At 61.8% G+C, this 25,438-nt stretch overlaps 1 protein-coding gene across 2 annotated transcripts in view; it reads left to right on the top strand.

The window, feature by feature from the left end:
- The first annotated feature begins 8,619 nt into the window (after window positions 1-8,619).
- Window positions 8,620-25,438, top strand: part of LOC125358080 (malonate--CoA ligase ACSF3, mitochondrial-like) — a 30,891-nt gene continuing 14,072 nt past the window's right edge. For both annotated transcript variants that reach the window (XM_048354940.1, XM_048354939.1), the window contains exons 1-6: window positions 8,620-8,697; window positions 10,213-10,920; window positions 12,225-12,380; window positions 14,786-14,940; window positions 17,333-17,478; window positions 20,733-20,845. In XM_048354940.1, the coding sequence (XP_048210897.1) occupies window positions 10,255-10,920; window positions 12,225-12,380; window positions 14,786-14,940; window positions 17,333-17,478; window positions 20,733-20,845 (1,236 nt within the window). In that variant the 5' untranslated portion in view covers window positions 8,620-8,697; window positions 10,213-10,254. The remainder of the gene's footprint in view (window positions 8,698-10,212; window positions 10,921-12,224; window positions 12,381-14,785; window positions 14,941-17,332; window positions 17,479-20,732; window positions 20,846-25,438) is intronic.

Below are 25,438 nucleotides of genomic sequence, written 5' to 3'. Positions count from 1 at the left end.
GCCCAGGGGTCCCCCCGCTGCCACTCAGCCCCGGGCCCGTCCCCACGCCTGGGCCAGCCTGGCTGGCTGACAAGGGTGGAAGAGGAAGGAAAAGGGGGGGGCTCGCTGGCCTGGCACACTAACCACAGCTCCCACCCAGCAAGGGGCAGCTAGGCCCATGGGCGACACCCACCACGCTGCTGCTCCACAGCAGCTCCCTTGGGGCCAGCACGCCTCGACCTGTGGAAGGTGTCTGTCCCCCGGTCTCATGCTCTGCCCCCCAGTGGCCCTGGGGGAGTGGACAGGGCCTCATCCTGGGAGCCCCTGGGAAAGCCCCAGCCACCGCTCCTCCCCTTCAAGCCCAGCCTGCTGGGGCCCTCAGCAGCTGGCTCCTTGGCACCGGCACCGGCGCTGCCTGTGACGGCACATTTGGCTCCAGTCCCATCAATCTGCACACACTTGCGAAGGTGCCAAGCCAGGCTGGGCAAGGCTGGGGCTCTGGGAAGACGGCGGGCGGGGGGGGGGGGGGGCGAGGCTGCTTTGGAAGCTCCAGGGGCCTCTGGGTGCAACCCCAGTCCATCCCCCACCCAGCCCGCAAGAGCATGCAGAACTCATCCTCGGGGACCTTGAAAAACAAACCAAGCAGGAAGCCTTGTCCCTGGGAGACAGCAGGGCGTGCGGAAGAGGCGATGCCGCCTGGAGCCCCGCCCGGGCACAGCTCCGGTCCCTACCGATCCCGGGTTGCCCCTCACCCAGCCCTCCTGCCCCTGCTGCCCGGGGCCAGCGGGCATCCTGGCTCCAGAGCCAGCCAGCAGCCTGGAGATCCCCCTGTCCACAGAAATGGGCTGGCCGTGAGGGAGCCCGGACACCTCCAGACACGGCCCCTCCACAGCGGCTGTGCCGCAGCCCCGGCCCCCCCCCCCCCGGCGCGCCACGCGCCCCGCGTTACCTGCGCGGTGCCCGCGCTCCTCCGTCCTCCCGCTCCGAGCCGGTCCCCGGGCAGCGCCGCCCACCGGCTGCCGCCTCCCGACACGGACTGCCGGCGATCTTCTGCGGGTTTTGCTTGTGAGTTTTGGCCCCACGCAGCCGCTGGCACGTACTGGTGGCAAGCGTCCATCTTCCCCCACGCCGGTCCTCACCTCTGCCGCCTCCCGGTGCCTCCAGAGTCCCCGCGGTGCCCGCGCAGAGGAGGCTTGGCACGGACGGCACCCGCCCCTGCGGCTGAGGATAGCCAGCTTCTTTTTTCTGTATTTTAAACGCACACACTTACCCTCCCACATGTACACGCTGAGCCCCCCCACCCCGCAACACTCTCCCCTTCTGTCGAGAACAGACCCAGCCAAGAAAGCGCCGCGCGGGTGGGGCAGAGCCGGGGCTGTGCCAGGCGGGAAGCTCCGCCGCGCTCGGTCCCTTCCTGTGCCCACCGCGCTCCCTCTACGTAAGCCACCAGGAAGGGGGGGGGAAGGAAACTCCAATTCGTGTCACATTTTGGAGCCTCCTGATTGGGCATACCTTTTCCCTGGCCTGATCCCTTTGAGCATGCTCTAGCCCGGGCCGCCCTGGCCACCCCCGGCCGCCCTGGCTCCGGTCCAGCCGTTTACCTCCCCACCCCTGCGCTTGGAGGACGGTTCTGTGCCGAGCACACGGGGATGGGGTGGCCAGGGGCCAGCGTGGCCTGCCCACCCTGCGGCCGGGCTGGGGCTGCAGGACGCGGGTCAGAGGCAGCCTTGGCGCCACTCCAGGGTCTGACCTAAGTCCAGGGAGGCCAAGGAGGTCACGGGGTCCACGCAGGAGAAGACCAAGCTCGTCACCCCCAGGGCGGCACCGGGGCCGCTGCCAGCCGCCCACCCAGCGTGCTTTTGTCTTCTCCTTCCTGGGTAGAAGTCCAGTTTTGTTCACCCTGTAGAGCCTTCCTACCAGAACGGGAGTGGGCTCCGTGGGCCCCAGGGACAAGGTGGTTCCGATGACGGGGACAGGCCCGGTGGTCACCTGCCCCCTCTCCCTTCCTGAGGATCCGGAGCCTGGAGCTGGGGCCGACGTCCTAGGGACAGACGCCGGTGCGGGGAGGGGGGAGGGCGCCGGGAGCAGCACACGGGTCTCGGGGCCCGCCGGGCAGAGCTCTCCAGGCACCCTCTGCAACCACTCCTTTTCTGTCGTTGTTGTTGTTAGTACGGTGAAACATATGTGACGTAAAGGTCACCAGGGTGACTCTCCTGTGCACAAGTGGGTGCAGAGCAGAGTCAAGGTGAGGTTAGGCCAGGAGCAGGCAGGGCCGCAGGCCACAGAGCCCCGGGCCTGCGGCCACCAACGGGGCCGCTCAGGGACCCGGAGGGACCACAGAGTGCGTCTTCCCTCCCTGTGCCGACGCCAGCAGCGCCCACTCGCTCGCCCCCACCACACCCACACTCGGTCCCCCCCCCCCACCCTGCCCCCCCTTGCCTCCCCCAAGGTTATACCCCAACACACATGCAAAGTTAGAGGCCGCCCCCCCCACCACTTGGCTTGGCAAACCTTGGAGGTTTACGCAGCTTCTCATGGGAGTGTGTGTGTGCGTTACGTGTGTGTGCACGCGTGTGTGCATGTGCCTGTGTATAATCTTAGAGTGTAAATTCTATGTGACACAGATGTTCAGTCTTGAAGTCCCCGGCCACTGTTCAGCCTGAGGCAGAGCTGAGACTGTTCCCTCATCGTCCTCTCCCCCCCCCCCCGCCCCCGCCCAGGACCATGGCACGGCCGCTAGTCGATACTGCCCTGCTATCTGCTCTGGGCCCCACCCCTGCACAGGTGGTAGGAAGTATCAAGTCCTACTTGCCAGCTCACTCCCCAACCCATTGCAGACTGGAGACACAGACTAGATGACATACCAGAGGCCCGGGGAGGGGGTGCGCCCCGTCCCTGTCGCTCCTCCTGGGCAGGGCCTGGAACCACCATGGAGTCCCTGGAAGAGACTCCATCAAGAAGACAGTAGTGCAGGCCACAGGACACAGCTGCAGGTGTGGTCCAGCCAGGCCGGAGCAAAGAGGAAGGGAGGCTGGGCTGGGAGCAGACCGGCCCCGGGAGTTTCCCAGCCCCCCTGCTAGGCACCCCAGGGGACCGGAGTTTCTGACCTTCCCCACCCACCCTCCCACCCACCCCAGACCGCAGGACAGCAGGGCCTCTGTCACCCCAGGGGCCTCCTGCAGGAAGCCCCGACTCTGCCCAAGGGCTCATTGACCTGATGGGAGGTCCGGGAAGAGCGGAGGTCAGGAGGGGAGGGTAGAGGCCTTCTCTGGGCCTCAGCTGGGCCAAGCCCTGGTTCTCGCTGTGGTGCTAAGCCAGGGAGCCCTGGCTACCCTCCCACTCCATCGTGGGACCAAGCCCTATAGTCTCCCGGCTCCTCTGCCTCTACAGGGCTGGCATCCGTGCTCTCAGCCACCAGGAGCAGTGCTGGCCCGGTCAGGGAGCACGGAGCGCTCAGGCCCAGGCCTGCGGCCAGGGCTCCCGCGCTCCCCTCTGACCTCAGCCTCCTGTCCCCTCCCAGCCAGGCGCGCTCCCTCCCTCCTTTCCCCAGGCACACGCTCCCTTGGCCGGGGCACGTGGTGGTTCAGGGAGAACATGCTTTCTACCTGTTCTGGTTTCTGCTTGCCTTGGCCTCCAGGCAGACGAAGCTCCCATGCCTGGCCCCTCCTCCACGCCCTCTCCCAGGCCAGTCGCCCACGAGGCCTGCTTGCCCTGCCTGGGATCTGGCCCAGCTGTGGAAGAGGTTCCCTGACCCACACTCTAGGAAGACACAGGGCCTGCGCATGGCCAGGGCACAGCCCACAGGAGGCCCCGCCTCAGCCGGGCCCTGCCGGTCCTGGAGGGTGGGGACGTGCCGTCCACCCCTCCACCGTGAACATTACAGTGCCAGGGGTGTCACGGAGTCAGACTTGGCAAGGAGACCCCTGGCCCCAGCCCTGGCCAAGGGTCCTGAGAGCTCTGCGGCTCATCCTCCACGCCAGAGCGAGACCTGGGGGACCTGGGATGTGGCCCCAGGAATGCAGAGGCGCAGTTCCCAGCCAGCCCCTGAAGCTGGGGGGCTCCGAGGGGCCCAGGCGCCCCAGAGCGGAAGCATGCACTGTGTGGGAGTCGGAACGTTCCACACAAAGGGACGGCCGCCATCCTGCCCAAGCAGCTGGGAAGTGAAATCACCAGTTTCTGCTGGGTGTGGCTGGTGAGAGGTCTTGGGTCCCTCTGGGCCGATACTCCAATGGGGGTGGGCGACCAGGTTTTTCTGAGACGGGGGGATGGCATGACCAGCACCAGGATTTCAGGGATGCCGTCGGCTGACCCAACCTCATGGGCTGAGCCCCGTGAACCCAGGGAGAAACATTCCCCCAGGGCAGGGTTCACACAGAAGTAACCCCCAGCCCCGATGAGTGTGGGGTCCCAGGCTCAGGGTCGGAGGGGGCCCCAGACCACAGCCTCACCCTGGGCTTGCGTGCTGAGAGCAAGGCTAGCACTCTACCACTTGAGCCACAGCTCCGTGTGCAGTTTTCTAGTGGTTCACTTCCTGCCTGGGCTGGTTTTCGTAGCCTCTTAAGTAACTAGGAGTGCCAGCAAGAGCCACCAGCGCCCAGCTTTGTTTTCATTTTGGCGCTGGCGCTGTGGCTTGTCCTCTGAGGGACGACACTGAGGCCCGAGACCCTGGGGACCCGGCAGCAAAGGGACCGTCAGCCATGGCCTTCACGCAGCATCGCGTCTGCCCTAACATGGCTCAACACCTTTGGGGACAAAAGGTGTGGTGTTGGCGCTGCTGGAGGAGGCAGAGGACGGAGAGGGGGCAGAAGGACAGGCAGGGAGCAGATTGAAGATCTGGAAACAAACCACCTCTCCAGGCTCCAAGAGACGCATGCCCAGACACAGGTAGCCAGGGCAGTGACGGCGTTTGGCACGGGGACCTCAGCGGGCGTAGTGACATAGGCTTCATCTCAACTGTCACGAGAGAGGGGAGGGGAGACGGGGAGGGGGAGGAGCAGGAAGGCGAGGAGGGCAGGGCCACCTCTGGCAGCTGCCTCACCGAGGGCTGGCAGCTGTGCCACTGTGCCCTGCGTGAGAGCACGAGCTGGCACCAGCTGCCGAGACCCACATGGTTGGCACCCACGTGGCCGGGCCGTTTCACCCCCGCAAGGCTTTGATGCAGAGCTCCAAGGAGTGAGCCCCTGGGGCTTCACCCAAGGCTGGGGTCCAGGGGACCGGAAAGCCTAGGGCAGGACCTCGGCGGGTCTCTGCAGAGTTCTCAGGTTCCCATTCCCTTGCCCCGGCCTCAGACGGCAAAGGGAGAGGCAGGGCGGGAGCAGGGCTAGGGGAGGCTCTCCTCTCCTCTCCTCTGGCAGCTGTGAGCAGGAGGCCTCACTTCCCTGTCACTCAGACCCTCCGTGAGGCCGCCTGAGCGTCTGTCCTCCTGCCAGCCGACTCCCCACAGGATGACAGGGACCACGGGAGGCAGGAAGTCTGGGGGCTAGCCTCCCCACTCTACCCCCGGGGCCGAGAGCGGGGGGCGGGGGGCGGGGAGCTCGCAAGCGTGACTGGAATCTCAGCCAAGCTGACCGAGTCACCTCAGAGAGCAAGCTGTCTGCGACACCCCTGAGGCTGGGCCCGGCCGGGGCTTCCCTTCCCAACACAGCAGCCACTCCAGAGCGTGCGGCAGAGAAACGTGTGTAATGTGTTCACAGCTTGCACAAGTTCCCTTCATGAGCAAGCTGCTGCCAGCAGAGCCATGCAGCACTCCAATCGGGGGCGGGGGGAGGTGAGACCCCAAGGCCCCCAGCAGCGTGGGCTCATTAAACGGGAGGTGTGAAGCATCAGATGGAGTGGGGCAGGAGCCCTGTGGCAGGATGCTCTGGCAGGGGTGTGTGTGTGTGTGTGTGTGTGTGTGTGTGTGTGTGTGTGTGTACATGTCATCATGTCCCAGATATCTACGCTGGTGCAGGTCAGGCTGCTTACTGTCAAGTGCTCTGTGCCTTTGACTCTGCTGATTGTCTTAAATTCTGAGGACTTTCTCTGTTCTGTCTTCTCTGCTTTCCCTTCCTGAAACTGGTATTCTGCCTGCTGAACCTTCCCACAGGCCTCCTAGCTTTCTTGTTTCTACTTCTAGATTCCATCTGTCTTTTTGTTCTGTTCTGGAAGGTTTCTAGCCCTCCTACTGAGGATTGCACTTGGTCACCATGATTTCAATCCCTGAGATCCCCTTAGGTTCACAAACAACCAACAAATGAACAAAGTCAGCATCTACTCGTGGCTTGTGGGGGCAGCAGAACCTTGGCTTCAGGAGTTTTGTGAGTTTTTGTCACTCAGCTGTTCCTGCTCGCATAGGTTGTTTCCACTGACTTTTTCATTGGGCATCTCCCATGTTAGGGGTCATTCTCAATGATCTGCTCATTCCTGGCTGCTCAGGCTCAGGACTGGACACCTGGAAGACAGGCACACAAGGGACCCGTGCTGGGATTCCCTGCAGGTGATTGGCCTAGACCACCACTAGTGCCACCATTCTTCATATTTTATCCAAATGTGCAGGCTCTTGTCACCCCAAGACCCAGCTCAGCGGAGCTGACCTGCACCGGCTACGGGTAGCCGGGAACCTTTTGGGTAAGAATTCTTGGTGGGAAGCAGCAGCCCTTCCAGCACTGGCAGAGCCCAGCACTTGGGTCCCCAGGGCTTAGACGTTGGACTGGCGACTCCGAGGCCTGACAGCCTCAAGGTCTGGCAGCTAGGGTCCAATTACTCCAGGCTTTCAACGGTAGATTTATGGCTACTGACACTTAGGCTGGAAGCTGACTGATCTCGACTTAAGCCACCCGTGGCCAAGGGCCTTGGCGGTTTTTAGGATCCGTAGCTTCCAGAAGCAGTGACGATAGAAACTAGCAACAAGAAGCAGAAAGCTGTACCTTCTAGTGTCGCAGCTCTGGCACAAGCTCCCATGTTGGGACCCTCAGTCCTACAGTGGGAAGTGTTCACAGCTCTCAGGACGAGGGTGTCTGAACCCCCTGGACTCTCAGTCACCAGGACCCACAGCTTCCCTTCGGTAGCTTCTTACACTTTGGTTTTCCTTCAGCCTCGGCCTTTTGCCTCTTCCCACTTCCTCTCTACTTGAGTCATCACCATCTCACCTGTCCATCATCTCTGCCCTGCCTGTTGTCTGGAACTCTGAGCTGTTGCTGGTGGTTCTACCACTGTCACCATCTTCACCACCGACACTGCCAGGGCAGCAGCCGCCACCACCTTCAACACTGCTGTTTTCCTGATGTCACTCCACCATCTTTTTTCCCCTCTCCTCTGTCAACAGCCTTGTCTGCACTCCTAATGTAAAGATCAAAAGTAGTTAAGAAAAGACTACTCGAGGAGAGCTTGTATTGAGCCTAACGTACCGGGGGCAACAGAGGAGGAAGTCTCCCTGGCTAACTCACAGATGAACCAAACAACCAGCTTTTACAGCAAGAAGGGGGTGCGGCCAGGTGCCCGCACCAGTCTCTTCAGTCCTTCACGCAAACGCAGGGCTGCATTTACACAGTCCCAGGCCTTCTGTTGGGACATGGGGGAAAGTGCTCCTTCGCTGGCCTGGGTAGAAATGGCAGTAGGGTCATCTATGACAGTAGAGTTTAGCAAGGCTGATGGCAGAAAATCCCACACAAACGGTCTGAAACAGTAGGGCGGTGCCAGCGCCTGCAGGACCTCTGCGTTGACCGCAAGCAGCTGCAGCTGTCAAATAGCGTTCTCAAGTGCTCAAAGCAGTCGGTGCTAGCTTGAGGTCCTTCTGACTGTCTGCTTGGCTGGCGGCCATTTGCTTGGACTCTAGTCTTTTCTGGGTGGAACTGATCAAGTGGCAACCTGGGCCCCAGAAGTTTAGGACTGGGCCTGTGCTGGGTGTGACAAACTTCCTGAAGACTGAGCTATTTCTCCCAGGATTACCACCCGTAGGTTCCCGGGATGTCTTCCCGACCTGCAGCTGCTGCTCCTCCCTGCCAGGCGACGAGGGCAGGAACAACGCGTGCTTATTCCAGAATGGACGTGCGCAGTTCCGAGGCACGCCAACACACATTTTTGTATTTTTTTAAGTCTTATTTTAGAGAAAAAAATCACACATTTTTGCCAACTGGATGGAATTTTGTGTCTGGCTTTCAATGGGTTCTTTTATTGTACAGGAAGGCAAGCCCCCCAACAATCTACTCTAAGACCATACCCTAGAGACCCTCCGTTTGGGTCTGTATGCAATCACCCGGGGAGGTTAAGAGGAAGATTCGGGGTGTGGGGCCCAGGAACCCCGCCTCAGATCCTGTGGAGGAGGGACTGTGGGCTGACCACCGCCACTACCCAGTTACCTTGATTTCGAGAAGCTGCGCGGTTCATTCCAGTTGCCAGTGGCCTCGGTGGCTATTAAAATGAACACCGATTTCAAGCCGGCATGGGATAGCAGGAATCCTAAGCGAGCCTACAGCCCCCGCTGTGGTGGACAGCGAGGCCGGCCGGGCCTGGTGGCGGCCGCCAGGCCTCGAGAGCGGCAGGTGGGGGCCGGCCGGAACGTTCGCGCCCGGAACCTGCGGCCAGAGTCGCGCTGCGCGGGAGACGCATCTGGGGGAAGGACGCCTCACGCCGGGGGGACGCTATCGGCGGCGGACCCAGTTCCGGTCCCGCCCGCCCACACTGCCCGACCCCGGCCGCGCGCCTGGCCCCCGTGGCCCCAGTCTGACCCGGAGGCCCGAGGTGAGCCCGCGCGGCCCGGCCCGGCCCGGGAGGCGCCGCGCGCCGCGCAGCCGCGGGGGCGGGGCGGGCGGCAGGGTCGGGGCCGGCCGGCGGGGGGGCCGGAGGGAGCCCGCACGGGGCGCCGCGCCCCGCGCCTGAGCGCCATCGCAGCAGACGCAACCGTGTGCCCGGGCGCGCGCTGACAGCCCAGGCTTCGGCTGCCGGGCCGGCTGAGGGCAGGCCTCATCCCGCGGCCCGCTCGGGCCCGAGCTGGAGATAGCCCTGCCTCGGCCTCCTGACCGCTGAGGTTCCAGGCGTGCACCCCCACCTGCAGTCCGGCCCACGTTTCTTAGTGAACCCGCACAGCATTGTGTGGGATCCAGTCCCCTCCACTGCCCACTAATGGGACCCCTTATCCAGACCACAGATCCTAAGTTCTGGGGCCACTGACATCCAGGGTCTGGTGGTGAGTGGGTCACGTGTGGCATAGTATCGAAGCCCCGTGTCATTCAGTTAGAAACCTGCATCCATTTGAATGCAAGTATCATCCTTATCTTATTGGCAAGCTCTGGCAAGCACTGTGCCAAGAGGTGCCCCTCCTATGCTTGCTTGGCACATGTGTGGAGAATCACTCACACCAGGTCAGTGGCACGTGCGTGGAGAGTCACTGTCACACCAAGTCAGTGGCACGTGTGGAGAGGAGTCACTGTCACACCAGCTCGGTGGCAAGTCTTGCAGTCTCATCTAGATTTACCTTAAGTGTATTGAGTATTGCTTCTCTGGTTTTACCTAAATTATTTCATTGTTTTAGAATATTGTGATTTCTTTTTTAAAAAAATCTTTAAGCCAACAAGATTAAGTAAAATACTCTGGAGGCTAAGATCTGAAGATCACAGTTCACAGCCAGCTGGGGCAGGAAAGTCCATGAGACTCTTATCTCCAATTAACTACCAGAAGACCAGAAGTAGAGCTGTGGTTCAAGTAGTAAAGTGCTAGCTTTGAGAGAGAGAAAAAAATGCTGAGGCACAGTGCCCATGCCCTGAGTTCAAGCCACAGGAGAGGTACAAAAGGAAGGAAGGAAGCAAGCAAGCTGGATACTTGAAGTCTAAAGATGTTGCGTGCTGGAGTCATTAGCTTCTCATAGTAGAGGGAGTTTCTCTAGGACTTCTTTGGCGGTGGATGTTGAATCTTGCTGGGTGGTGGGTGTGGTGGTGGTAGGTCTTGCTGTGGGCCGGGCCATGGGGGTGGTGGGTGTTAGGTCTTGCTGTGGGCTGGGCTGGGCTGGGTGGTGGTGTTAGGTCTTGCTGTGGGCCGGGCCGTGAGGGTGGTGGGTGTTAGGTCTTGCTGTGGGCCGGGCCATGAGGGTGGTGGGTGTTAGGTCTTACTCTGGGCTGGGCTGGGCTGGGCTGGGTGGTGGTGTTAGGTCTTGCTGTGGGCCGGGCCAGGCCGGGCTGGGCTGGGCGGTGGGTGTCAGGTCTTGCTATAGGTGAGGCTGAGGTGGCTAGTGGCACTAACGCTGTGTCCTCCCCTCTGCAGTGGGGCCCAGCAACACCAGGGCAGCCTGCGCTGGTTACTGTGATGCGACCTGGTGTGACACTGCCCTTCCGGCACCTGGTCTGGTGTCTGGCCTCCTGCCGACAGGCCCCTTGGAGACACAGAGGATGTGGCCTCCTACACACAGCCCCCGCTGCCCGCCCGGAGGGGGCTGCCCCAGTGTTTGCACGAGCCCTGGCGTTTGGGGACAGAATCGCCCTGGTTGACCAACATGGCTGCCACACCTACAGGGACCTGTATACCCGCAGCCTTCGCCTGTCCCAGGAGATCTGCAAACTCCGGGGCTGTGTGGATGGCGACCTCCGGGAGGAGAGAGTCTCCTTCCTGTGCTCCAACGATGCCTCTTACGTCATTGCCCAGTGGGCGTCATGGATGAGCGGTGGCATTGCTGTCCCTCTCTACCGGAAGCACCCTGCGGCCCAGCTGGAGTACTTCATCCGGGACTCAAGGAGCAGCCTCGTCGTGGCGGGCCAGGAGTACTCAGAGCTGCTAGGCCCAGTGGTCAGGAGGCTGGGGGTCCCGCTCCTGCCTCTGACTCCTGCCGTCTACCACGAGGCCGCAGAAGGGACCACGGAGGCGCAGGTGCCAGACCGGGTATGGCAAGACCGTGGAGCCGTGATTTTCTACACCAGTGGGACCACGGGGAGCCCCAAGGGTGTCCTGAGCACCCACCGCAACCTTGCAGCTGTGGTGAGTGTGGGGCCTTCCGGGGCCAGCTTGTCCTTCTGTGCCCTTCCCTCCCACCGCAGCGCCTGTCACGGCAGCCCCCAGCACGTCTCAAAGCACTTTCCGGGGGAGGCTTGTTGCTCATCCCTCTGTAGGGCTCTTCATAACTGTCACACACCTGCCAACTTCCTGAAGTTCCTCGTGACAGAGGGTGAGGGGGACGTGTGATACTGGCCTCGCTGGCCAGGGCAGCACAGCCATGCACTCGGGTGTGGAGCTATCCAACACCTCCTAGGTAACCTGCACGGACCACAGACCCAGAGAGAACAGAAGAGACCACGGCATGCTGGGTGCTTGACCCAGGCTGAGACCCCCAGCTAGAGCCAGGATGTGTGACTGGGACCTGAGACTTATCTGGGCAGCCTGGGAGCAGGGACCTCCTTTATGTCTACCCCTGTCTTGTCCTATTTTGTATTCTGTACCTTAATTGCCATTGTGACAAAACTCTTCAACCACTTTGCCTGTCTTTGATAAATACTTGCAGGAAGTACTTGTTGGTATTTACAGTGAAAGAAGTCTCTCATACGGTAGGAGAAATAAAATAAAAACAGAAGTTCAGAGCACTAGAGGAAGGCAGGGAATAAGCACAGGGATTCTGAGCCGACAGTGTGGCCGAGTGAGTGAGTAGTGAGCTTTGCCGGGTGAACGGGCACCCCTCAGAAGCAGCTGCCTCCGGGAATGGACGTGTGCGTCTGCGAGGTCACCAGGGGTGGACGCCTTCGCCCGTGAGGTCACCTCTGGGCCTCTCCATTCCCATGACGAGACGGAGTGGTCCCGCCGTGTGCAGGACAGCATCCTCGCCGTGGCTACGCCGGGCACTCGAGGGGCCTGGGCCCCCCGGCTTCTCCCTGTGAGCTGAGAACCCACTGGAAGCCTGACTCTGGTTCCCATCTCGCTGGATGGGTGGGATCGTGCAGGGATCACAGAGAGCTTAGTGCCGACGCTGCAGTTGGACGGATCCAGTTAAATCCGGAATTCTGCTACGTCCTGCACACGTGTGCCTGGGCTGGAAACCACCCGCAGGTGGTAGAGCCGCAGTCACAACACTGCGGCGCTGGTCTGCTGCTTTGAGGGCCACTAAAGCCGCTGACTGGCCGTGGCCCCATCCCCTGAGTAAGCAGTGACCCTTAGCCATCTTGCCTTCATCTCTGTCAGGAGTCACTGAAGGGAAGAGAGTTGACTTTCCTCTCCCTCCCTGTGAAGCCCCACGTCCACTGGGTGTGTCCCTAGTAGGACTGGGCTCCTGTTCTTACCAGTGTCTCCTGCAGGTGACTGGGCTGGTCCACGCCTGGGCCTGGACGAAAGATGACGTGATCCTCCATGTCCTCCCCCTGCACCACGTCCACGGTGTGGTCAACAAGCTGCTCTGCCCACTCTGGGTGGGAGCCACCTGCGTGATGCTGCCCGAGTTCAGTGCCCAACAGGTCAGTCGGGAATCGGGTCTCAGTACCCGCCGTGGGCTGGCTTTGCAGGTGTGTGAGTCCCGGGGACCGCGGTGACAAAGGGCCGCAGGTGGGGGATATAACGTCGCAGGGCTCTTCTCAGCTTTCTGGAGATCAAGGGTCTGAAGTGAGTTAAATGGAGCCACCTGGCTCCTGGAGGCCCTGTGGCCCAGGGGTCGGCCGCTGGCCCCGCCTGGCTCCTGGAGGCCCTGTGGCCCAGGGGTCGGCCGCTGACCCCGCCTGGCTCCTGGAGGCCCTGTGGCCCAGGGGTCGGCCGCTGGCCCCGCCTGGCTCCTGGAGGCCCTGTGGCCCAGGGGTCGGCCGCTGGCCCCGCCTGGCTCCTGGAGGCCCTGTGGCCCAGGGGTCGGCCGCTGACCCCGCCTGGCTCCTGGAGGCCCTGTGGCCCAGGGGTCGGCCGCTGGCCCCGCCTGGCTCCTGGAGGCCCTGTGCTGCTCCTGCCATCCCTGCTGGTCTCTGCTGGGATCTCATGGCAGACAGCCATTCCTCTGCCTCCTCTGGTGGGGATCATCCAGGATGGTCTCCTCCCCCTAGACCACAACTGAATTCCACCTGCAGTGTCCCTTTCTCCACTGGGGCTGCTCAGAGCCCAGGGAGGAGCCCAGGGGCCCCACAGGCTGTCATCTTCAGTGGATGCCCCGGCGGTGGGCTTCTCTAGGCTCCTGCGCTCTTGTCTCTCCAGAGTTCTCTCCTTCCATGCACTACTCAGCAAGCCAGCTGCGATTGTCACCTGTGCAGTGCAGCAGATCAGAGCTACTGCTTTGGAGGGGAAAAGAGCCATGTCCAAACTCGGACGCTGGCCTTGGGCTAGGATGTGATCCCGTGGGTCTTGTTTCCCTGACAGCAGTGGGGCCAGCAGCCGTTGCCTTGGCCCGGGTGATACTCTTCCTGCCGGAGGCCAGTTGGGGTCTCGCCTTCCTCCTTTGGCTCTGGCCAGAGGTGCTGTCTGTCCTGTGGGGTCCATTCTGCCACTCCTGGCCTTGCCTTTGGCCACCCTGCCCCGAGCGCTCCCTCTCCTGACCCATCTTCCTTTCCCCGGGCTTCCCAGGCCTGGGTCCTCATCTGCAGCCTGGGCGCTCCCCTCAGACCACCCGCTGCTGGCACATGGCGGACAGTCCCGACGGCTGTCAGAGCAGCTGTGGGCATCGGATCCACGCATTCCTGCACGTTCCTCCCCAGGACCACGGCACAGCTCTGCTTGCTTCCCGCTGAGCCCTGGGGCCGCTGGGGTCTCTGGGGTGGAATCTCTCCTGTGTCGCTGCGCTGGGGTCTCTCCCTGGGGCGACATCCCTCTGGATCTCTGGCCCAAGGTCTGTGACCCTAGGGGCCAACTCCTTAGCTTGTGATGTGGGTGAGATCTTGTAACTTCATAGTTCTTAACATACGAGAGCTTTGGAATACTGTCCAGTAAAAACTCGATATTGAAAACCTTGGTAATGATATCATGGCTAAAAAAGACAGTAGCTGTCGGAATCCCTGAGTTTATATTTTGATCTTTATAAGAAACTTACCTCTGTGAAGTCTGCTCTCAGCCTCAGTGTCTGGAGGTGTGGCGAGGTCTTGGGCATGGAGCCAAAGCCCTGGCGACAGAGCCGGCAGTGGTGCTTCTGCCCTCCTGGGGCAGCTCTGGGCACCCTCCTTGGGCGCGGCAGGCAGCGAGGCGGGCAGCGGCGGTCGGCCCTGCGTGCCGTGCGCGTGGCAGCACCCGCTCTGCACAGCGGAGTCGTCTGTGGGTTTGGCACCCAGGGCCTGGGATCAGGTTATTTTTCTGAGCTCTGCTGTGGCAGTCTGAGAGGAGATCCCTCCACGTGACTTCAGGCCCCCTGGGAAGGCCCGGTGTGCCCGCAGTCTGCTCTGCTCGGGGGCTGTGGTGCCCACTCGGGAGACGTTTCGGTCTTGCTGCCTAAGAAGTTGTTCTTAGTGGTAAACAGCACTCAGGGCAGCCCCGGGTGTCTTAATGTTCTCAACACCTCTGTCTGTGTTGACTTTCGAGCTTATTTGATAACAAGAGACTGCTCTTCTGTCTGTGCCAGCCGTGGGGCTGGCTTCTGGTTAGGGACTGCCTGGGGCCTCTGCCTCCTTCCCAAGGTGCAAGCCACCCCTGCTGAAGTAACGAGAAAGTTGACCACGCTTCAGGCCACAGACATGGAACTCCCAGGCCCCGATCCTCACTGTTCTTCCTGCTCGAGGCCAGACACAAATATCCCCACGCGGGCCGTGCTCTGTGGACTCTGGGGACGTGGCTCGGGCTGGGAGCCGTGGATAAGGCCCGTCAGCCTTGCTAGGGGACGCGCCTAGAACTCGAAAGCTTGTGGGATGTAGCTGTGTGTTTCCTGATGTTTCTACTGGGTACTTCTTTCTCTCTTTAGGTCTGGGAGAAGTTCTTAAGTTCTGAGACTCCACGGATTAATATGTTTATGGCAGTGCCTACGATATACAGCAAACTGATGGAGTACTACGACAGACATTTCACCCAGCCTCACGTCCAGGACTTTGTGCGTGCAGTTTGTGAAGAAAGAATTAGGTAAATGGAAAAAAGCTCACTCTCCTGTCTAGAGAGGCTTAGTGATTGCCAGGTAGAAGTCATCCTGCCATGTCAGTGCCGCATTTCCCCTCCCCTGAAATGATGTGTCTGCATGCCTCTGTGGCTCTTCCCTCTCCTGCTCCCCAGGGCCTTCTGCACCTCCGTCTCCCATCGCTCGCTGCCTATGGCAGAGTGGTCCTCCCACCTGGTCTGTTTCTGCCCGGTCTCGGCTCTCCGAGCCCTCCTGCTGCCGCCTTCCCTCCGCCCTGCCTTGGCCTGGCTCCCTGTGGCTTCCCTCGCAACGGGAAGCTGAGTCCTTTGTGTCCTTCAGTGGCACGAACCGCGTTCTGTGTTCTCTGTTGAACCCGTGGACACAGTTTCCTTCTCAACCTTATGTTAAGATGTGACACTGCTGGGCGTGGCAGCTCACACCTATAATCCCAGCCAATCAGGATGCAGAGATGGGAAGAATCACAGGTCAAGGCCAGCTGGAAAGTCCATCTCAGAAATAAGCCTGGCATAGAGGGTGCTTGCCTGTCACCCCAGCCACTTGCGAGGCCACCAGGAGGCAAAAACACCAGGCCCTGCCTGAAAACTAATCTAAAGCAAAAATGGCTGGTGCATGTCCAAGTGACGGAGCACCTGCCTGGCAAGCAAGGGGCCCCAAGTCCAGGCCCCAGTACTGCCAGGAAAAGAACTGACTTCCTAGCTAGAGGTTTAACACTGCCTGGCTTAGTGAATCTGCACCCTGGGCATGCCCCTGTCCCCGCAGGTGTGAGGGGAGGTCTTTGCTCTGCTGCCAGAAAAGAGGGTGACGGCATGCACAGGAACTGGACCCAGGCTGGCTGGTGGGTGTGTGCGGCCAGCTGGAGTTGGAGATTCCAAGTGGGGCCTGGGCACCCGTCCTGAGCCCTGCAGGCCTGCCTGGGGCCTGGGCGCCTGCCCGTCCTGAGCCCTGCAGGCCTGCCTGGGGCCTGGGCACCCGTCCCGAGCCCTGCAGGCCTGCCTGGGGCCTGGGCACCCGTCCTGAGCCCTGCAGGCCTGCCTGGGGCCTGGGCGCCTGCCCGTCCTGAGCCCTGCAGGCCTGCCTGGGGCCTGGGCGCCTGCCCGTCCTGAGCCCTGCAGGCCTGCCTGGGGCCTGGGCACCCGTCCCGAGCCCTGCAGGCCTGCCTGGGGCCTGGGCGCCTGCCCGTCCTGAGCCCTGCAGGCCTGCCTGGGGCCTGGGTGCCCGTCCTGAGCCCTGCAGGCCTGCCTGGGGCCTGGGCACCTGCCCGTCCTGAGCCCTGCAGGCCTGCCTGGGGCCTGGGCGCCTGCCCGTCCTGAGCCCTGCAGGCGTGCCTGGGGCCTGGGCGCCTGCCCGTCCTGAGCCCTGCAGGCCTGCCTGGGGCCTGGGCGCCTGCCCGTCCTGAGCCCTGCAGGCGTGCCTGGGGCCTGGGCGCCCGTCCTGAGCCCTGCAGGCCTGCCTGGGGCCTGGGCGCCTGCCCGTCCTGAGCCCTGCAGGCCTGCCTGGGGCCTGGGCGCCCGTCCTGAGTCCTGCAGGCCTGCCTGGGGCCTGGGCACCGGTCCTGAGCCCTGCAGGCCTGCCTGGGGCCTGGGCGCCTGCCCGTCCTGAGCCCTGCAGGCCTGCCTGGGGCCTGGGCGCCTGCCCGTCCTGAGCCCTGCAGGCCTGCCTGGGGCCTGGGCACCCGTCCTGAGCCCTGCAGGCCTGCCTGGGGCCTGGGCGCCTGCCCGTCCTGAGCCCTGCAGGCCTGCCTGGGGCCTGGGCGCCCGTCCTGAGCCCTGCAGGCCTGCCTGGGGCCTGGGCGCCTGCCCGTCCTGAGCCCTGCAGGCCTGCCTGGGGCCTGGGCGCCTGCCCGTCCCGAGCCCTGCAAGCCTGCCTGGGGCCTGGGCGCCTGCCCGTCCTGAGCCCTGCAGGCGTGCCTGGGGCCTGGGCGCCTGCCCGTCCTGAGCCCTGCAGGCGTGCCTGGGGCCTGGGCTCCTGGGCCCAGGAAGCAGCAGAGCACAGCCTAGGGGCTGTCATCCCAGGGAGCTTGGTATGGCCAGCCCCCCTCCCGTGCCATCGTGCCCTCGCCCTCGGGCGTGTGGCCTCTGCTGGCCGCTAAGCTGCCACCACCAGTCACTTCGGTCATAGGCAGAGTCACAGCAGAGTGCCACCAAAAACTCTGCAGGTAGCCTTTAATTCTCATCCCTTTGGAAGAGTGCTGCACACCCTAAAGCGTATCCCACAGATTGTTCTCAAGAAACACTTAAGTTTTAGCCCAGACTCGTTTTCATCACACATTCCAAACGCAGCGCTGTGGGACTGTGCGCTTTGCAGTCCTCTGTGTCCCGGGGAGAGGCGCGCGTCTCGCGTGCGGTCCCCCCAGAGCTGAGCCCTGTGCTGGTGCCCTAGGCTGATGGTGTCGGGCTCGGCTGCCCTGCCCGTGCCCGTGCTGGAGAGGTGGAAGAGCGCCACGGGCCACACGCTGCTGGAGCGCTACGGCATGACCGAGATCGGCATGGCCCTGTCCAACCCGCTGGCCGCGGCTCGCCTGCCAGGTACCTGCGGCCCATGTGCCCTCCCGCCCTGCTTTCTCTGAGCTCCGGGGGAGGGGGTCTCCTGGTCACCCACACTTGCTGGGAGAGGGGCAGTGTGTGCTACCCTTGGGGACAGGCCACCCAGCCAGGGCCTCCTCCTCAGGACTGGCCGCCTTTCCCTCTCCTCCCGTGAGTGGCAGGTGCCCTTCGGCGGCGCCCAGCCTCCTGGCGATGGTCCCCCTGCGGCGATCCCTCCTCTACCCCGGGCGGCAGCCGCAGACCTGTGGTCCTTTCCGCGCTTCTGTGCTCCGCGCATCACACCGACCCGCCCGCTGCGTGCCCCGTGGAGTGCCGCGGGCCCGCCCCGCACCGTCGCTCTCTTCCAGCTCCAGCCGTCTGCGGCATCCGTGTGCTTCGCACAGCTGTCAGCCTGGCCTCTGGCCAAAGGACATTCAGCTTCCCTCTGGCGTGGGGAAGTTCTGTGACGAGCTGTGTGTCAGGCTTCCTCTGACCGAAGGCCTCTGTCCCTCCGCACGCCCGGCCGTGCGCACACTGGGCAGTTTGGCACCAGAGACCCCACATTGCTCTGCTCCCCAGACAGAGGGGACAGGCGCCGCAGGGTCCTCCAGCGCCCTGGACACTGTCCGCTACCTCAACTCACGTGGTGTGCGGCCTCGCGCCTGAGTCTCACTTCTCCAGTAGCCACTAGATAAGTTACTCCTTTTTATCCTTACTTGTACAAAGGGGTCTGCACATCCTTCCTCGCCTACTGCTCACGGAGGAAGGGCGTCCAGAGTTGTTAACACACGACAGCCTCTTAGACATGGGTACTGGTCTCTAGAACAGAACCAAACACCCGTGGCCGTCCGGCATGCAGGTCCCGGCAGAGGCCAGGCCCAGCACAGCGCAGCTCCCATCCCTAACCTTGGAAATGCTTCCTGAAAGCCCATGTCCTGGAGGGAAGCGGGTAGAGAGGGCTCGTCCCTGCCCCTTCCCACGCCCTGCCGCCCCAGATCTGGGCCACCCCAGCTTCCAGTCCTGTGGTTTGTTTCAGCTTCAGCAACTGGACTTGGGTGCCGACTTTGTCCTCTCTGCCTGGGAAGCACCTGTGCCCCTCCTCCCCCGCCCCCACTGCTTCCAGCTGGAGTTCTCTCCTGCCGGCCCTGCCTTCTACCTGCGCAGTCTCAGCCACGGGTGGGGCCAGACCTACATAAGGTTCATTTGAAATCTGGAACCTGTCAGACACAAGGCAAGGTCAGCTCAAGTGAGAACCTGCAGAGGCGTGAGGGGGCCCAGGTCAGCTCAGCCGAGAGCCCACAGAGGCGTGAGGGGGGCAGGGGGTCAAGGTCAGCCCAGCCGAGAGCCCACAGAGGCGTGAGGGGCCGAGGTCAGCTCAGCCAAGAGCCCACAGAGGCGTGAGGGGGGCAGGGGGCCATGATCAGCTCAGCCGAGAGCCCACAGAGGCGTGAGGGGGCCCAGGTCAGCTCAGCCGAGAGTCCACAGAGGCGTGAGGGGCTGAGGTCAGCTCAGCCGAGAGTCCACAGAGGTGTGAGGGGCTGAGGTCAGCTCAGCCGAGAGTCCACAGAGGCATGAGGGGGGCAGGGGGCCCAGGTCAGCCCAGCCGAGAGTCCACAGAGGCATGAGGGGGGCAGGGGGCCCAGGTCAGCCCAGCTGAGAGTCCACAGAGGCATGAGGGGGGCAGGGGGCCCAGGTCAGCCCAGCTGAGAGTCCACAGAGGCGTGAGGGGGGCAGGGGGCCCAGGTCAGCCCAGCTGAGAGTCCACAGAGGCGTGAGGGGGGCAGGGGGCCCAGGTCAGCCCAGCTGAGAGTCCACAGAGGCGTGAGGGGGGTAGGGGGCGTGTTGCCTGTGTCAGGGTCTCTGCTCCCCTTCTCCCCCTGGTTGCTACAAAGAAAGATGAATAATTTATGGCCTCGCTCTCACTGGGCCTGATGACACACTAATTGGGACTGGGGTCAGGCACTGAGGCTCTTGCAGCAACCGGTCCCGGTCTTGACAGGGATCTGGGGCCTGCCCCCCGTGTCGCTCGCTCTGGCCCCCGCAGAGGCTGTGTGCTCCCCAGGCCGGGGACAATCCTTTATCTGAGAAGGACAGTGCTGCCCCACCTCCTGCAGCCAGTGTCACTGTGAGTGTGGACAGACTCCAGATGAATCCAGAGCCTCTCAGTGCCATAGGCAGACGGATCTCTGCACTGGGCTTCTCCACCTGAGGACAGCACTGAGGCCTGCTCAGCGTACCTCCTGGTGACTCCCAGGTGGGCACCACTGGCTTCTGAGAAGGCTGAGAGCCCAAGGTATCACTGCGGCTAGTTCAAGCTCAGACGGCAAGGAACCGGAGTCCAAGCTCACACAAGGAACTGGAGCCTGAGCTCAGATGGCAAGAAACTGGAGCTGGAGCTTATGCAGCAAGGAACTGGAACCTAAGCTCAGATGGCAAGGAACTGGAGCCGGAGCTCAGATGGCAAGGAAGCGGAACTGGAGCTCAGACGGCAAGGAATCAGAGCCTGAGCTCCGGTGGCAAGGAAGCGGAGCCGGAGCTCAGACAGCAAGGAACCGCGAGTGGGCTCATCTGAGGAGCGCAGGTGATCCTGCAGAGGAGTCTGAGGCTGGCAGTGGTCTCTGATGCTGTGAGCTGGTCCTGCCTGCTGGTGTCACTTGTGCAGTTCCTTGTGTCTGCTGGGGACTGCAGGAAGCTGGCTGACCATCTCTGAGGGTCATTAGGTGGGGTTTGGCCAGTTGCCTTCTTGCACTGCACCCCACCTTATTCCAGTGTCCTGTGGCAAAAGGGCCCCTGCCTGCCTCGCATGGCACTTCCCCTCTGTACTCTGTCTGCTCATGTATTCCTTTCCAACGTTGGTTCTTCAGCTTTACGTACACATGCATACATACATGCACCTACACATCCATGCACATGTGCTCGCACACACATGCATGCCACATACACACTGACAGCGGGCAGGGACTGCAGACTGAAGGAACTGGAGCTCCCAGACCCCTAGAGCACAGGAACCACGTCAGCACTGAAGGACCCTGCGAGGGGCTGGGGTTATCTCACCTAGAGGTGGCCATAGGGGCCTCTTCCATGAACCACTGGGTGATGCTACCCAATGGGACTCGCCATGCCATCAGCCTCTGGCTGACGTCCCCCTGACTCCTGGGTGTCGTGAGCACACATGTAGACTTACACACATGAAAGCCCAGGCGTGCTCTTTCTTTCACAACCATTCAGCCCCTGCCTCTTTTCTCCTTCTCCTTCAGGCTCCGTGGGGTCTCCACTGCCAGGAGTGGAGGTACGCATTGTCTCAGAGAGCCCGCAGAAGGAGGGCCTCTCCTACACCATCTACGCGGAGGGAAATGAGCTGGGGACCAAGGTGAGTCAGTGGGGTGGGGCTCACTTGGAATGCCGCGGCAGGGTTACCCCGTCCTCACTGTGCCGGGGCTGGCTCAGGACGGCAGAGACGGGGGCACATGTGTGTGTCCCGAGACAGTGATGGGGCCTGGCCTGAGATTGCATGCTGCTCTGACAACCTCCTCGGGGCTCTGCAGAGCAAGCCTGTTCTGGGCCTCTCCATTTTCCTCACAGTGGAAGATCCCAGGATAGCACCCTGACTCAGCTCCTCAGGGCCTCAGGTGATCCTGTGGGGTCCTCAGGTGATCCTGTCCAGTCCTCAGGTGATCCTGTCGGGTCCTCAGGTGATCCTGCCGGGTCCTCAGGTGATCCTGTACGGTCCTCAGGTGATCCTGTCCCGGTCCTCAGGTGATCCTGTCCCGGTCCTCAGGTGATCCTGTCAGGTCCTCAGGTGATCCTGTCGGGTCCTCAGATGATCCTGTCAGGTCCTCAGGTGATCCTGTCAGGTCCTCAGGTGATTCTGTCGGGTCCTCAGGTGATCCTGTACGGTCCTCAGGTGATCCTGTCGGGTCCTCAGGTGATCCTGCCGGGTCCTCAGGTGATCCTGTCGGGTCCACAGGTGATCCTGTACGGTCCTCAGATGATCCTGTCCGGTCCTCAGATGATCCTGTCGGGTCCTCAGATGATCCTGTCGGGTCCTCAGGTGATCCTGTTAGGTCCTCAGGTGATCCTGTACGGTCCTCAGATGATCCTGTCAGGTCCTCAGATGATCCTGTATGGTCCTCAGGTGATCCTGTGGGGTCCTCAGGTGATCCTGTCCGGTCCTCAGGTGATCCTGTCAGGTCCTCAGGTGATCCTGTCCCAGTCCTCAGGTGATCCTGTCAGGTCCTCAGGTGATCCTGTCGGGTCCTCAGGTGATCCTGTCCCAGTCCTCAGGTGATCCTGTCGGGTCCTCAGGTGATCTTGCCGGGTCCTCAGGTGATCCTGTCCCAGTCCTCAAGTGATCCTGTATGGTCCTCAGAAAATGAGTGTGTGTGCACCCTGTGTGACATGAGGATGGGTTCCTCAGCCCTTCCAAAAGACAGCATGTGGCTGGGTAGGGAAACCCACCACACAGCAGGGCCCCCACACTGATCCTTATCCACAAGGCTGTCTGTGCCTTCCTTCTGTCCTGTGGTCCTTACCCGGTGAGACCACCTGTGTCCTCGTCCCGCCCCGTGGTCCTTACCCGGTGAGACCACCTGTGCCCTCGTCCGCCCCGTGGTCCTTACCCGGTGAGACCACCTGTGCCCTCGTCCTGTGCCGTGGGTCGTGGTCCTTACCCGGTGGGACCACCTGTGCCCTCGTCCCGCCCCGTGCTCCTTACCCGGTGGGACCACCTGTGCCCTCGTCCCGCCCCTTGGTCCTTACCCGGTGAGACCACCTGTGCCCTCGTCCTGTGCCGTGGGTCGTGGTCCTTACCCGGTGGGACCACCTGTGCCCTCGTCCCGCCCCGTGCTCCTTACCCGGTGGGACCACCTGTGCCCTCGTCCCGCCCCTTGGTCCTTACCCGGTGAGACCACCTGTGCCCTCGTCCTGTGCCGTGGGTCGTGGTCCTTACCCGGTGAGACCACCTGTGCCCTCGTCCTGCCCCGTGGTCCTTACCCGGTGAGACCACCTGTGCCCTCGTCCTGTGCCGTGGGTCGTGGTCCTTACCCGGTGAGACCACCTGTGTCCTCGTCCCGCCCCGTGGTCCTTACCTGGTGAGACCACCTGTGCCCTCGTCCCGCCCCGTGGTCCTTACCCGGTGAGACCACCTGTGCCCTCGTCCTGTGCCGTGGGTCGTGGTCCTTACCTGGTGGGACCACCTGTGCCCTCGTCCTGTGCCGTGGGTCGTGGTCCTTACCCGGTGAGACCACCTGTGCCCTCGTCCTGTGCCGTGGGTCGTGGTCCTTACCTGGTGGGACCACCTGTGCCCTCGTCCTGTGCCGTGGGTCGTGGTCCTTACCCGGTGAGACCACCTGTGCCCTCGTCCTGCCCCGTGGTCCTTACCCGGTGAGACCACCTGTGCCCTCATCCTGTGCCGTGGGTCATGGTCCTTACCCGGTGGGACCACCTGTGCCCTCGTCCTGTGCCGTGGGTCGTGGTCCTTACCCGGTGGGACCACCTGTGCCCTCGTCCCGCCCCGTGGCCCGCAGCCTTGCGTGCTGTGCTTCTCTATCACCGCCTCCCAGGTGCCCACAGCTCTGTGGCCAGGCATACTCCAGGGGACACCACTCCCTCTGAACTCATTCCCCCCTCGTGGTTTGCCGCAGGCCAGGGCTGGTGGGGGCCTCCTCAGCCTGCCTCCCTGGCCACCAGAGGGGTTACCTCCACTCCTGTGCGCTTGGCGAGATGCCTCCTTCCTGTGCTGCAGCTCCCAGCTGGCTCCCACTGTCAGCCCTGCTTCCATGAGAACCAAACAGCAGCCAGTGACAATAGGGGTCTATCAGCAGATAAAGGGCTGCACAGCTGTGCGTACCACCATCCTGTAGCCCTTGCTGAGGCGGCAGAGCCTGTGCGGGTGGGGCTGGGGCTGGCGGCCATGGCCACGGCAAGCTCCATTCTCTTCACTTCCTCCATGAAGAATATTAATTACCTCACGATTCTCCACATCTAAGCTGCCACTCCATCCAGCAGACGGCTCAGCTACTGCTGCCTCTCCCGCTGCCACCAGTGTCCGTGTCCCCTTCCTTGGGGAGGAGGGCCGAGCCTCGTGCCCCTTCCTGGCATGCTGCGCAGGCGTGGCACACCGCCACCCGGCCTTGTGTCCTCCTGCTGTGGCAGGGTCGCTTCCCCTCTAGAAAGGGCCGGCAGGGAGAGGGCGTGACCCCGAGGGGGAGCCCTCCGGCAGGGGAGCTGGTCATTGGCCACTCTGGCTGTGTGAATGTCTGCAGGCAGCTTGGCTTCTCCGTGCCTGTCCAGTCCGCGGGGCCTTTCTCCCCGGATGCCCTTCGGAGGCACGCACAGGAAGTGTGGGCATTCGGGGAGCCGCCCCCGGCGCGTGTCCTGTTGCCTCCACCCCCGCCTGCTGCCCTGGTCCTGAGCAGCTGCTCTCAGCCTTGACTCCTCCCTGGAGATGAGGTTTCTACCCTGGGTTCAAGGAACTGAAATGTAGAGTTCATTGCTGGCTCCGGGTCTTTTCTTTAAGAACATTATTATCAAGATATGATTTCTATGTAGCTCACACATGTGAAGTCTACGGTTCAGTGGCTTTGAGTGCATCTGCAGAATTGTGCACCTGTCGTCACAGACAGTGTCAGAACACCACCATTGCCCAGGAGACTCCATCCTCGCTGGAGTCACCCCTCACCCCACCTCGCCATTGGCCCCAAACAGCCACCTGCCTACTTTCTGACTTTCTATTTTGTTATTCTAGAATCATTCCAGTGGATGCAGGGAAAGAATTTGACAGAATCCAACAGCCCGTTAAATGATTTTTAAAGGACATGTTTGTGATCAAACAACCTCTCAACAACTTAGGAAGAGAAAGGATATAACACAACGTAGGAAAGACCTCACCTGGAGGTGTTGGTGTGGCCTAAGTGGTAGAGGACCAGCCTTGAGCAGAAAAGCCGAGTGAGAACACAGGCCCTGAGTTCAAGCACAGTACCGACACAAAAATATAAGTTAATTAAATTACAAACCCATGGCTTCCCACCATATTGAATGAGGAAAGATGTAGAACAAGGCAAGAATGGCCACGTTTGCCCCTTGAGCTGAGCATAGTGCTGGGAGATCTACCCAGAGCAGTTAGGCAAGAGGAAGAAAGAAGTGGAAGCCGGGTCCTGGTGGCTCACACCTGTAGTCAGAGCTACTCATGAAGTGAAGCTCTGAGAATCACAGTTCAGAGCCAGTCTGAGCAAAAAAAACAACCAGTGAGACTCTTATTTCCAATTAACTGGCAAAATGCCAGAAATAGAGATATGGCTCAGGTGGTAGAGCACCTGCCTAGCAAACATGAAGCCCTGAATTCAGCCCCCCCCACCCCCCCGTACAGGCTGGGGGCATAAACAAGGCACAAACACGTCACCAAGGCCTCTCCCGCTGGCCCTGGCCCTACGGGAGGCCTTTGCAGTGATATCCTCTCAGCAGTTTCTGGGGGCTGCCTGAGTATGCCAGTCAGCTCTATTTTTTAATGGAAGGCGTATGTTCTAAAATAATTATCTAAAGCATATCTTCTGGGGATATGGCTCAGGCACCTACTGAGTTCAAAACTTCAGTCCTGGAAAACAACAACAACAATGAATCAGATAAATAGGTCAGAAAAAGAAATTCTGGTAAATGCATAGCACAGTTATTGCCATTTTCACGTGGTTCGCATCTCATGTGGCTCTGTGCTCTCTCACCTGACCAGCAGGCTTGCTTACAGGGCCTCGCCCCAAATAGGGCTCCATGTCAGCAAGGTGTGGTGCTGTTGCTGCGGGGGACCTCGGGGTCTGCTTCACCCTGGAAATCCCTGCGGGGGGGACCTCGGGGTCTGCTCCTCCCTGGAAATCCCTGCGGGGGGGACCTCGGGGTCTGCTTCACCCTGGAAATCCCTGCTGAGGGCTCCAGGTGGACCTCGGGGTCTGCTCCTCCCTGGAAGTCCCTGCGG

Source organism: Perognathus longimembris, chromosome 10, assembly GCF_023159225.1.
Source record: "Perognathus longimembris pacificus isolate PPM17 chromosome 10, ASM2315922v1, whole genome shotgun sequence".
NCBI lineage: Eukaryota > Metazoa > Chordata > Mammalia > Rodentia > Heteromyidae > Perognathus > Perognathus longimembris.
Note: the sequence above shows the minus strand (reverse complement) of the source record. Positions and strands in the feature narration are given on the sequence as shown.